This window comes from Habropoda laboriosa, unplaced genomic scaffold, assembly GCF_001263275.1.
Source record: "Habropoda laboriosa isolate 0110345459 unplaced genomic scaffold, ASM126327v1 scaffold50, whole genome shotgun sequence".
Taxonomy (NCBI): domain Eukaryota; kingdom Metazoa; phylum Arthropoda; class Insecta; order Hymenoptera; family Apidae; genus Habropoda; species Habropoda laboriosa.
The window spans coordinates 437930-452431 of NW_017100159.1; the positions used below are offsets into that span (position 1 = coordinate 437930).

A 14502-nucleotide genomic window follows, 5' to 3' on the forward strand; every position below is an offset into this window, starting at 1 on the left:
GACGCTCGCCTCGTGAAAATCGTGTCACAGTTTCGATCACGTCCAACCCCTTCTTCAGTTCCGTCGACAATTCTGCGAAATGTACGGGAAAGCTATACCGAAAACTAAAATTTCTCAGGATGATGTGCTGAATGGTTCACCCCCTGATAAGGTAAGGATAAGTTCTGAAAGATAGCTGCGGGCGAACTGTGAAAAGTCCAGCATGGCGTATCACGAGAAGAACACGAGGACGTAAAATATCGTTAAGAAGTTAGTTGAATGATAACGACGTCTAATATTGCTGTAATCGTTTTGTTATTTCTTGGCTTGATAACTTTATTTTCGGAATATGAATTTTCCTCGTGATATTCCGTGTCATTGAAATGCAAAGTGAAACAATATGGGAGGATATACACGAAGAAGACTTAAACCGTGACTACATTTCAGAACTTATTGGTAATTAATATTAAAGTAGTTATACTTTTGTAGTTAATATGTTTTTGATAAACATATATGTATTTTTAATTTTGACGTAAATTTTTTGATACTACAACCGGAAGGTATAATTTCTGTTATTGTTATTATTGAGGAATGTATTATTTTGATTTAATAATATAATTCTGTTTCTCGATTAACAAAACTGCAATCGTAACTGATATTTCACCGGAAACGTATTTTTCTGCATAAATTAATATTATAAAGTATATCAGGTGAACTTACGTATATTATTATTTGTGCTTCAAGATGTAAACATTGTAATATTATAACAGATTTTGCAATCGTTCTTTACTTGATACTCCTAAACGCAGCTGTATTAGAAATTATCCCTTCTATCGTATTTCCTCAAATTTAAATATCAGGCCCTTTGCCCAAGTTACACAAATCATTATTTGCATTTTGAAATTTGCCACGGTTAAATAATTCTGGCAAGAAATTTTTGTAGATCTTAGTACACAACATGCTTCGTACAGCCAGATGATTATAACTGACCATTACACGCTATCACATTATTTTCAACATTGGTGATCGCAATTACTTTATAATCGTGAATACTTTCCTTACTTCGTTTCATTAATATACATTGTGTTTTCAAAACTGTAGGATATCGAAAAATGTAGTTAAACTTAACGCAATTAATTAATATTACTAAATAGTCGAAAAATAAGTAATAGATAAAATTAGTTTTGTTGGCAAAATTAAAATATACGATATAGGTAAGTATCTTACGAACAGTCTCATTTTAAATTATGTTTTACGTTTTTTCGCGACCAATTCAGAAAACCTGTTTCTGCGAAAGAGAAAGGAAAACGTTGATGTCGTTTCGTAAATACGATTCAAATAGGACGTAGAGAAATTTTCATATGCATTACACAATTCAGTAGATAATAGTAAAAGTGTCCCTCAGGATAAATGTTTCATGTTTCCCCTAGAAGGCGACGTATAAATAAATTTTAACTATTTAATATTGGATGTAAGGAAAATGTGTTGTGTAAAAGCTCATAATAAGATAATTAAACGCTGTTTATTATTCTATATGTAGTTACAGAGAAAATTGCTGAGTTAGCATATTTAAAAGTAACCAGGTAAATCTATCTTTTTGAGATTTTTGCATGTCATTTCTTGCTATTATTTTGGAATATTATATCGGAAATATACAAGATGTCGGTTAATATGTAACGAACGTAGAAATCAGTTCAGAAATGTAGTCAATGCTTGAAGATATTAAAATAAGTTGGAATTAAAAATGATACTTGACAAAATGAAGACAATTATTTAAAAGGCAACTTCTTTAATATTTTCCCTATTAAATAACGAATGTTTCGAATATCCTTGAATGTTATTTACTTTTGTGCAGGCATCAGTTGACATTGTTATTGATAACACTATCGTAATACTCGTAGCACTATTGCAAAATATTAACTTTCTAACTATAATTATTTTACTGTGTTTACAAATTGTTAAATGTGTTAAAAATTGTTATAAATTGGTCAAGGAAAACTTTCAGCAATTGTGATTTTATTTTTTATAACGTTAATAAGATTTGTCAGAAATATTATCTTTAAGAAATGACATGATTGTCTTCGAAAAGACTTATTCTACTAAACTTGTTACACTTTTATGCAGTATCTTAATTCGGAGTTATAATGAATTTTGTAAATGTGATACTTATTGGATTATTGGAGTTATTGGTTGTTAAATAATTAATAATCCTTATTTTAAACTATGAACTTTTATTAGACACAAGGAAGGTTCGCTTTTCTACTTGGTGGTAAGAGCACTGTCTACGGACTGACGCCCTAATATTGTCTACGACCCCGCTTGGGACCGAAGGGCCTTTTGTCACGTATCATAAACATTTAGATCTTTACTAAACAGAAGTGGTAAGGCTAAAACGGATTTCTCCGAACGTGTACAAAAGTAATATATACTTCCTAGTAAGGCGTTAGATTAATTTAGAAGTGGTAAGGCTAAAACGGATTTTTCCGAACGTGTACAAAAGTAATATATACTTCCTAGTAAGGCGTTAGATTAATTTTTGTTATATCTAACTGACTGATAAATCTAACAATACTTTGACTAAAAAATTGAGGAAATTGAATGCATTGTTCAGTGTTCCTAAAGAGGACGAGGTGCAGCAACTTCTATTCCTCTTGCCCATTTACGAACACCACTCAATATTTTGTGTGTACAATTTCTGATTATCTTTTAGAAAGATTGACAAAATTGAAAAAATAATATCAATGACACATCGTTTGGAAGCTTGAACTCATTTAGAACACCTCTTGTGAACACAAGCAGATAGAACTTACTATAACACAAAACTTTCTGTAATTACAACACAAGGTCAAATTAGATGCGGATTTGTACCAAGTTATTTTGTTATTTATAAATGCAGAATTCGTTTACGAAATATTTCCCACGTAAGAAGCAACACTGTGTGTATATTCGTCTAAAAAGTTGCTAAATAAAGGGTCCCATTCACGTTGAGATCTGTATTGATACATAATATTGTGGGATTTTATTAAATACCTTTGCGTTTTTATAATAAAAGGTAACCCCACGCGACGCCGGTGCTGTTCACTTCTCTGCCCTTCTTCCCTTTTTTCGCGCCACCGCTCCGATTCGTTCTCTTCCAGCTCGATGCTTCCCGTTTTTTTTTACACACTCACACACCTTACACTCTTCCTCCTTTTCTCCACGCACGCATCCACATACACACGATCACACACGCCGCGATCGGCTTGACACCCATGTTGTCTAAACATACAAACACGCCACGCACGATCGTCTTCCATTCGTTCTTCCTTTCCAGGCCATTCACACCAACTCTCTCACATTCACTCTTTCATGCCAAACCCCCACAACTCACACACACACGCAGCCAATGCGGTCCTCTCTCTCTCTCCTTCACCCTCGCTCTCACTTCCACTCCCACAATATGTACTTAGGTACAGTATTGTGCGAATTAATGTGAACACAGAGAGTTTTCTGGTAAATATCATGTATTTGAAATAAAACTAGTGTTAGGTGAATATACATAGCTTTCTTACTACTAGTTAATATAAAATATGCCCCCCCTTCGCTTTAATGACTGCCTGCACTCTTCTTGGCATGGAATCGATTAGGTTCTTACAATTATTCTTAACTGTCTCGTCTCGAAACCACACCTGAATTACTGCTTCTACCATTTTAATTGTCGTGGTACAGTCCATTTTTTGTAATCGGACCTTGCAAATGGCCCACAGATTCTCAATTGGATTGAGATCTGGTGAATTTCCAGGCCAGTCCAGAATGGTAATCTTCTTGTCCTTGAAATATTTCACCATAGACTTGGAAACATGGCATGGCGCTGAGTCTTGTTGAAAAATTGCGTCGTCGTTGACCTGGACTTTCTCCAGCTCGCGAACTAAATGTTCTTCCAGCATTGCTTTATATTTCTCACTGTTCATCATGCCTTCTACTGGAACAAGAGTGCCTGGTCCCGAGTGCGAAAAACAGCCCCAGAACATCTTCTTCATAGGATGTTTCACTGACTGCACAATATGAGCTGCAGTGAGTTTTTCATCCGCACCCCTACGAACGAATTTTGAGCGCTGGCTCTGCACTAAAAAGTGTGTCTCGTCTGAAAACAACACCTTCTTCCAGTCCTGTACTGTCCAATGGGCATATTTTTCGGCCCAATTTAGTCTCTTCTTCATCATAGGGACAGTCAGGAGTTGTTTTTTCTGCGGCCTTATGGCTTTTCTCCCACCTTCCAAGAGTCTTTTGCGCACCGTAGAGTTGTGAATTTTTACACCAGCCTTTTCTAAATTTTGTTGGAGGTCGTAGCTGGTTTTTCTGGGATGCAATTTGCTGTCTCGCAAAAGAAAAGCTTCATCTCGAGGACTAGTCTTCCGTTTTCTTCCACATTTTCCCTTTCGCTGCACTTCGACGGATCCTGTTTCTCTTTTCCGTTTTATTATTTTATTTACAGCATCCAAAGTGACACAACATTCCTTTGCAATGTTTCTCTGTGTCATTGGTGTATGTTCACTAAGCGTAATGATCTTTTCCCGTTTCCTCGGCGTGATATCCATGATGTCAGACAATTACGACCGACTGAAATGTTATCGCGTATTGGTTCAGAATAACATAAATTCCCAAAAAGCAACGTACGATATACCGCAAGGCATGTGTTTTCGACGCTAATATAATTGCCAAAACAATTGCCAGAATCGACACAACAGCGTTGCCATTATCAAAAACTGTTTTTTGCTCTGTGTTCACATTAATTCGCACAATACTGTATATTGATAGAGATCGCCATAGGTGTGTCTGAAATTTGTGCCAAGTATGAAACATAACATACATAGGGGAGACTAGGGCCAAACGTTCCAATTTTGTGAAAACATAAAAAACGACCGGGAAATAATGCAGTTATTCTCTTCACTATTGACTAATTTATTGTTAAATTTATTGTACTTTAAGATTCTAAGCTTATATTTAACATATTGTCATTAGTTTTTCATAGGGAGTTATTTATTTCTAAGACGGCGAAGCGGAACTTCTTACCCCATAGTGGGGCAAGTTGTTATCGCATTGGGGTAAGTTGTTCTGGAGAAATAACAGTTGCCTTTCAGTGAAATATTTCATTTTCTAATGGAATAGAATACAATTTTATTAATAACGTTTATTTATTAAGGTTAAGATCAACAAAAATATATGTATTATCTTTAAAAGAAAACAAAAACAATACCGGGTGATTCATCTAACTTGACGACTTGATTGCTCGTAAGCTATTTGCTGTACGAAATAAGGTAAAGGTACCAGTAGTTGACCAGTTAAGAGAAATCCTCCACACGAACAATACTAACCACTTGCTCTGTGATTAAATAGCGAGAGTCGATGCCTGAAGATACTCTTTAAGCCTTCTAGATGATGTAACAAGACCAATTTTTTAAAAAAGTTATGTTATAAAAATTTTAAAAACATATTTAAAAATTCAGTTATTGCTTCAGAAGTTGACCACTCTTAAAAATGAAAACACTAGTAATTGACCCTCTGTTCGTTAGTAGTTGACCACTTATATTAGAAGGAAGGTTAAAGCAATAATGTTGGCAGTCATTTTAGTATCGTTTATTTTCAACAATTACCAGCACAAGTTATAATTAGAATGCATCATGTGTTAACGGAATACCTGAAACACTACGTCCAAAAGAACAATTGGGACGAATGGTTGGATCTGGCTATGTTTTCGTACAATACAAGCGTCCATGAAGGCACGCGCTTCACTCCCCACGAACTAGTGTTCGGACGACTGGCCCGCCTACCATCCAGCTCCACATTCACAGAAACTCCCGATCCAACGTATAATTCCTACCTGTCCGACCTCCAAACAAAACTCATCGGCACCACCTCCCAAGCGCGAGGAAACTTAGGTTTGGCGAAAGAACGATCCAAAACCTACTACGACCGAAAGGTCCACACGGAAACTTTCAATGTAGGAGACAGGGTTTTCCTCCTAAAAGAACCTCGTAGGAATAAGTTCGACGACGAATATACAGGACCACACAAGATAGTACAAATACTTCCGCAGAACAACGTACGTATACTTGTAAACGGTAGGTCGCGTGTCGTACACGCAAATAAGCTCCGTAGGATACGCTCCACAAACGTGCGCCGAATGTCTGCGCACAAGACTCCCCCTCCCACCGGAGAACAACGGTATAAAACCACGAGCGAACCCCGCAAAAGACAGTTCCCTCAGACTATTAAAAGCATCAACATGCTCTCTCTCGCTGTACTCTGCATCCTCACCACCCAGGCATCCGCCTTAGTTGGGTACGACTGTGGGAGTCGCACTCTCAACGTATCCACATTTTCCACCATCGACTCATTGGACTGCAACCCAGAAGAGATACAACCCACCGCGGAGACTAGAAACATCCAGTTGCTGCAGCTCAGCGATTTCAACAGTGCCCAAGTCACGCAATGCAAACTGGAAATTGACCGCACCATATATTACTGCGGCATGCACTCACATACGTCCATCGTCGCGAACGGACGACGCCAATACCTATTCCCATCAACCAGGGAAACATGCACTAGTCTTCACACCACAGGTGCTATCTTCATAAATCCAGCAACGCAAATAACCGGAGTACGAGCAAACTCCACAACACACTACAGCCTGACGCTCGCCGGAACCATCGGACCTGACGGTACGTGCTCCGGTACCTCCTACTCGGACCCGCATGGCACCTGGAACAACGCCATCGTGCAAGCCGTCGTTAAAATCTCGATAAGAAACTACAAAGCCACCGTCAAATTATCATCAAACCAAATAATCCTTCAATCTGGTCAACGTTGCGAACTTCAGACAGGTAACTGTCTTGACTCCGAAAATGGATACACCTACTGGAACACGCTCCCCACAGATTACTGCAACTTCCGCAAATACGACGTCCTATACGACGGGAAAGTAAACAGAGTAAGCTCCAGGAAACGTGAAGGACCAACTATATACACGGTAACATCAGGAGAAACAGTATTCGCACTAACACAAACAACCACCACCACCCTATGCGGATTTACTTTAATAAAAACTGAACATCCCAAACTTTTCATCATCGACGTTAACAGAAACGGGAGGTTCAAGCCGGCGTCAACAATCTCAGTCAATCTCGCCTGTTATGTCATGTTATGTACATGTTCATAAGTATAATAAGCCTTCGCGACAACACAGCGAAGATAGACTAAGAATATTATACTCATATAGATTAAGCTCCTACTAATCTACCTCCGATCCTATAAACATCCACCAACTAACTCTACCCCTATATCATATATCCTATAAACATCCTACGATCGACTTACTCCTTTATCTCATATAAACATCCTCTGCCAATTCTCCTGCTAAATGTGGACCAGTTTTAATAAACTCATGTCCTCCTATCGGTGGTAAAGCATATGATGTGAATAGACGATTAGTTTTTGCGTTCAGACTTCTTGGAATCGGTTTAGCAGGAGTAGAGAAATTCTGTGGAAACATGGACTTACCTAAACCAAATTTCCACTCGTTCTACGATAAAGTTGTGAATGACATTCACATTGCTACAAAAACTATTTGTGAATTGTTTATGAAAACTTCTGTTGAAGAGTCAAAAAAATTAGAAAAAGCAGAAGAACTCACCGTTTCAGGGGATGGAACTTGGATGAAACGCGGTTACTCGTCCCTTTTAGGCGTTTCTACTCTTATATCGTTTTACTCAGGAAAAGTTCTTGATCTTATAGTAAAATGTTCATACTGTAAAACTTGCGAATTTTGGAAAAATTTTGAAGGTACTGAGGAGTATGATGAGTGGGAAAATAAACATTCAGACAAATGTTCTGCCAATCACAATGGGTCTGCTGGAAAAATGGAAGTGGATAGTATTGTAGAAATGTTCAAAAGATCTGAAACACTTTATAACGTACGATATGGTAATTACGTAGGCGATGGAGACAGTAAGACTTACAAAGGAATTGTTGACTCTAATCCATATCAAAATTTAGTTGTTAAAAAAAAGGAATGCATAGGTCACGTGCAAAAGCGAATGGGTACGCAATTACGCAAAGTAAAAAAAGATAATCCTGGTATAGGTGGCAGAGGGAAATTGACAGCCAAACTTATTGATGAGTTAACAGTTTACTATGGTCTTGCCATTAGAAGGAGTATAAATACATCAGTTGAAACAATGAAAAATGCGATATGGGCAACTTATTACCATAAAATATCCACTGATGAAAAGCCACAACATAGCAAGTGCCCATCCGGCGAAGATACCTGGTGTTCGTATCAGAAAGCAAAAGCCTCTGGAACTTTGGATTCTTATAAGCATAAAAATCCAATTCCTGTAGTTGTCCAAAAAGTAATTAAACCGGTATACGATAGATTAACTGATACCGATTTATTAGAACGTTGTTTAGAAGGATACACTCAAAATAACAACGAAAGTCTAAACGCTGTTATTTGGTCTATGGCTCCAAAAGTACATTACAGTGGTGCAAAAATTGTTGAGATTACATCTTATATTGCAGCTAGTATATTTAATGATGGATATACTAGTGTATTAAAAATTATGCAATTACTAAATCTTGAAATTGGCCTAAGCACGCTGAAATTTTCCGAAAATTTGGTTTCACAACGAATATTCATAGCCAACATAAGAGCTCAACAGGAGACAAAAGAGGCTAGGAAATTGAAAAGAGCTGCTCAAAAGGAAGCGGAGGACATCACGGCAACAATAGAAGACCTCATGTACGGTCCAGGAATCGCAGATTGAAGGTAATTAAAAAAAATATTTGGTTTTAAGACGCTGACGTCGTACTATTTTTTCTTTTGCGTTTTTCTCGAAACTACTTTTTTCAAACCGGTGTACACGATATCTCAAGATCTACTTAACCGATTTGGTTAAAATTTACAACAGTTATTTTCTATAATATTATCTAAAATGTGACGTAGGATTTTGGTGATTGGGTGCCATGTTCGAAAGTTATAAATTTTTTAAACTCAAAATTTCGATGCAAATTCGAGTTTTTTTTTTCAAACAGCTGTCATTTCTACAAAAAATTTTAAAAAATTTTTCCCTACGTCACATTTTAGCTATTACCCTTTTAAATAAGAAAAAATTTATTTATTATGTTTTAGACGATGCCTAACAGAGAAATCAAGTACACCATCAGCAAGGATTTTCAAAAGAGGCTCCTACTTATCAGCTTATATCTCCGCCATTTTCTATTTTTTTTAATCGTTAATATTGTAAATTGTTGATAAAACTACTATATATATGTGTAAAATAAGGATCATTTTATATACTTAATTGCAGCATAAAAAAAAAAGTTTATTTTTATACCTATTTTTCCGAGCGCCAAGGTGGTGTAACCCCTTAATTTTAAAGCTATAACCATTGGAACAACCTACCTCGGTAACTTTTAGCCCCGGTCACCTCTACATACAGTGACCGAAAAAAGTATTCATACACCCTACAAAATGGAATAACTTTTTTAAAATCGGGCCAAACGACTTGAGTTTTTTTTTTGAGAAGTTAGAAAGATTAGTTTACTAGGTGATGCGGATTAATTTTTTTGAAAAAACTGCAATTAGTTGGAATCGCGAAGAGAATAGCGAAGGTTGTTTTTACAACTTTTTTATCTGAGCTCGTAATGAAAATTTAAAAAATACGTTTTGTAGATCTATGTCAATTATACACACTTTCTAACTTCTCAAAAAAACTCAAGTCGTTTGGCCCAATTTTTAAAAAGTTATTCCATTTTATAGGGTGTATGGTCACTGTACATACATGCTGAGACAAAATCATGAGACATCAGTTCATTGTAAGATGTAACATTGTTAGTAACATTGTAAGGGTCGTTAAAAAGAAAAAAACCGGCGGTTATCTGAGACGAAGAAGTATTCTGTTTTAAATTTACTTCAGGAATTAATAAAATTACAGGGCTCTTGGAGCACGTTTCCTCGTTATCCAATAAAGTTCATCTTTTACAGTCTGTATAACAAGAGCTTGAATTTAATAACTACTCATTGAAAGAAAGTAGAAATAATTTTGTAAATTCTACTTACTATGTATTATGACGTTTTCATATTAATAACTGGTCCATTCGCCATAACATGCCTTCGACTAAATTGACCGCACATTCTCGGGATAAGAACCTCCGTATGAACCGAATCTATCGTGTTAATTATTATTTTATGCTCCATACATGTTCTTCTCGAAGCATTAGATTCATGTATGCATATCTTTAAACATTTTCGATTGGGTTCGCATCTCGAATCTAATACACTAATGCCATTAATGTATGCCATTTTCTGCTTTCCATTGTGTGCAGAGGCGACGCCTATATTTAAGATCATTGTTCTCTTGTGAGATTCAATTTTCATTTCTTCTGCCAAACCATACTTCTGTTCATGGCAAAAGAGATCTGTTATAAATTTGCACTATTTTGTTTGCATTTAAATTACCCGCGAATACGGGTAACGCTCCGATCCTTGTATAAAGTAGCAGCCCGAAGCATGTACTTTTACTGCATGCTTAACTGTCTTTTAGACCAATCTGTTGGTAGGTGAAGACTAAGCATGGTGTTCGGGTCGCGTAATGTTCGATGCTTAATTGCCGAACCGGTACGCGAGTTTAATCACACCTTGATTTATTCAGTGTGAAATACTAAGAACTAGTTTTATTTGCAACAGAGTGATACTTGAGGTGATGTCGCCACGAGACTATCAAAATACTAATTTTTGTAAGACCAACAGCTAAGACTTCCAAAAAAGGACGCGCTTCTGCCTCGTTTCCTTAGTTTTATCCGCTCGGCCAGCTGCCGATTGGCGGCCGATTTCTTCTGGGGGTTGTAGGCGCTGACTCCTCATTGGAGGAGGTTGTTTAGGTGGAACGCAGCTCTTTCCAAGGGAAGGGGATTGTTGCTTAACATTAGAAATCCCCCATTTTTGGGTTTTTCCCAGGGGTTTCCGCGTGACTTTCCACTGCGCACGTGACCTCTCCACGGGGGGTACGGTACGCGCGAGAGGACCGATACCTCGGTCTGGCGGTCAAGTGTAATTGAACAAGTTTATGACGATAATCCGCCAAACCGAAGGTTCGATTTCTTGCGAGGCAACATCTACATGGCGAATTATAGACTGTGCCCAAAAGGAAGCTTCGTTTGAGAAGACGTTATTCGAATTGCGATCGATGTTCGTGCTTGTCCAATGCCCAAGCGGTTCATTTTACGAGAAAATGTCTTTTCTTTACGAAAGTCAGAAAATTCAGGAAATTCTCCGCATGGCAGACGGAACATGGAAGTAGTAGACAGACACACTGTCCAACAAGGGATGGAGACAGAAAAAAAAGAAAAAGAAAGTATTCCTATCTCCAACAACACTAGATGAAATCATAAGAAAGTAATACTACAAAAAAGAAGCGGATCTCTACATTTGGAAGTAGTAGATAAAATTAGCAGAAGTCTTCCAAAATAGGAAAAAGAAAAAGACTAGGCTACCAGATTGTGAAGTTGCACGAGAAATAACGAAATGGAGGAGCCAGCTACCCAACAAGAAATACTGCAAATTATCAACGAAATAAAAAGAACAATAGCCGACCTCAAAAAACAAAACAAAAAATTAAACCAACAGAAAATATGATAATAAATACCCTGCAAAATCAAATTTCTAAAGGCACGTCGCAAAGAGAAACGACCAAGCTCAATCTAAGCAAACACGACGGCCAGAAAGACAGCGTGCCACGAAAAACTGGAAAAATCCAGCCCTACGAGACCATCAGCGAGAAACACGAAAGCATGCAGTTTAAGACAGTCAGCTACACAAAAGAAGACAAAGAAGCACCATTGTCACACCGAGGTACAAGGCCAGCAGAAATTCAAAAAGGAGGACGAACAATCCTCGACCCCCCACAGCCGATGCAAGCAATGAAAGAAACCAACCATTTCCCGACCGGCAACGCAACCTAACCCAGTAAAGGTATATACCCACCTCCCACGAATAACTATAATCGATCATTCTACCCAAAAGACAATAGAACTAATAATAAAAAACAAAAACTTAAATCTAAACGGCAACTTCCAAATCTAAAAAATAGGAAACAATAAAGTAAACACCTCCATTATATGTATAGAACAGCCATCAGATTTCAAAGAAATAATACACTTACTAAATATAAATGTAGTAAATTAAAAGATAGTTACAGTTTATTTAAATAAGATATATACAGATAACAATTAATGATTAAAATTAACGCTAAACAAGTAAACAACTAAACGACTCAGATCCGTTCTCGCGTCAGTAATCCAAGCAACAATAATCCCTCTGGGGAAGTGCATTCTCTTAAAAAGGGAAGCATCTCGCACACACTTTTCCACTCTTCCCATGACCACACTTGGTCATGTTTGCCGTTTCTCAAGGCTCATCACCACCAACACTTACCCCCTTTCCTCGAGTTGGCCTCGAGCGAACCTAGAACACGGTCTGGGCCTGCTAACCGCATGGGTTCTTCCGGAGGAGCCTGCGCTACAGCCTTCGCTAGTTATTATCCTCTTTGGTCTTACTTTACCCCATGCGGTGCCTTTCAGCATAAAACTACTTAACTGCTAAAAATGTCCAGATACTACATAAATAACTTCAACTATTTCACATACACACCAAAATAAAAAAAATTACAGATATTCCTCAGAAAATATCTAGAAGGTAGCTAAGAAAATGAAACAATATTAGCCAAATTAAATAGACAAAAAATAGACCGTATAAAATTCACAAAAATCAACGGATTCCATACGAAGCAATCAGTAGCGAATAATAAAATACTCCAAATCTTTACAGCTCATCTAATCCTAGACAGCAACATTAACAATCTAGCACAAATTGATAAAATATAATACTCCATCGATCCATTCGTTGGGAAAATTAAAATCTAACGAAACGGTCCAGTGTTAGAACTGTCAAATACTAGGACATTCTTCGTCCAAGTGCAACCTTCCATTCAGGTGTGTTAAATGAACAGAAAGACACGAACGTGGAAATTGTAAAATTAACAGCTCCAACAGTGAGCAGGCGCTAGAAAATAAAAATAATATACAATGCATATTATGCGGAAACACAGGTCACCTGTTCACCAGCATCGCATCGTACAGAGGGTGTACCTTTTTCACCAATCACCATTCGACAACTAAAAAACAAAAACTAGATAAGATAAAAACGAGAGAAGCTAGAAAACCCCAACATCGCAAACATAGCCAAGTTATTATACTATACAGGGTGTTTCGTAAAGAGTGTAACACCTGGAAATGGGGGGTTGCTGTGGTGACTCTGAATAACTTTTTCCTTTTCCAAAATACAGTTTGAAGCTTCGTTTTTGAATTATTAACGAAAAACACTGGTTTATACAGGGTGTCCTGTAAAGAGTGTAACACCTGGAAATGGGGGGTTGCTGGGGTGACTCTGAATAACTTTTTCCTTTACCAAAATGTTGGTTGAAGCTTCGTTTTTGAATTATTAACGAAAAACACTGGCCAATTACAGCGCGCGTAGAGCCCGCGCTCAGGGGCGAAGAACAGAGGCTATTTTCAGACCTTCGCTATTTTCTTCAAGATTCCGACTAATTGCAGTTTTCTCAAAAATTTATACAAATGTCAGAATGACGGCAAAAACCCATTTCTCTAAGCCTTATAAAAATAGCGGTGCAAAGTCAAATTTTTTGACAGCGATCGATAACCGAATAGTGACGCGTACGCATTTGTTCGATCGCGCGGGTGCATCTCTGTTCTTCGTCCCTGAGCGCGGGCTCTACGCGTGCTCTGATTGGCCAGTGTTTTTCGTTAATAATTCAAAAACGAAGCTTCAACCAACATTTTGGTAAAGGAAAAAGTTGTATAATTTTGAATGCATTAGTCGATTCAGCTCTTTGTAAAAAGTATTAAGGTATTTATGTCGAAAAACCATTAATTTAGGAAATATTTTATACTCAATATTGCAAAGTGGTACTGGTATAATACATCTATCTGCACCTGTATTTTCTGAATTGACAGTGGGCATTGTTTTTTACAAAATAATAGGAGGACAATGAGACGAAGTTAGTCATATCACCTATATGTATGTTTGTAACAATTCTTAGTAGGTGCACTTGTTAGTTACGTGCAAATCTCACTTAAAGTGCGCGTATCTTTATGCTAACAAGGAAGTACTTAGTTTGTTTTAGATACCAAGGTGATTCCTTTAATTGGGTATCCACAAATCACGTCGATGCTCTTAACTCTGAAAAGAAATACAACTTGTCAATGTGTTCTCTCAAGTCAGAAAAAGAACAGTCGTTGATTCTTTGCTTTACTACATATATGGAAACGTAAATATTTACACTATTTTGTAAAATTTCCTAATTTAAATACCTCTTTGTTTATAGTTAAAGATATTTTATTAAAAACATTTCTTAACAAGAAAAAACGATTACTTTTTATGTTTCAAGTCGTGAGAATTATAAGGAG

The 14502-nt window shown here is 37.2% G+C and overlaps 1 protein-coding gene across 1 annotated transcript in view; it reads left to right on the forward strand.

Annotated features, from left to right (window-relative positions):
* LOC108577297 (protein henna) overlaps nt 1-14502 on the forward strand; it is a 22960-nt gene continuing 8458 nt past the window's right edge. The window contains exon 1 of the mRNA XM_017940438.1: nt 1-151. Within this exon, the coding sequence (XP_017795927.1) occupies nt 80-151 (72 nt within the window). The 5' untranslated portion in view covers nt 1-79. The remainder of the gene's footprint in view (nt 152-14502) is intronic.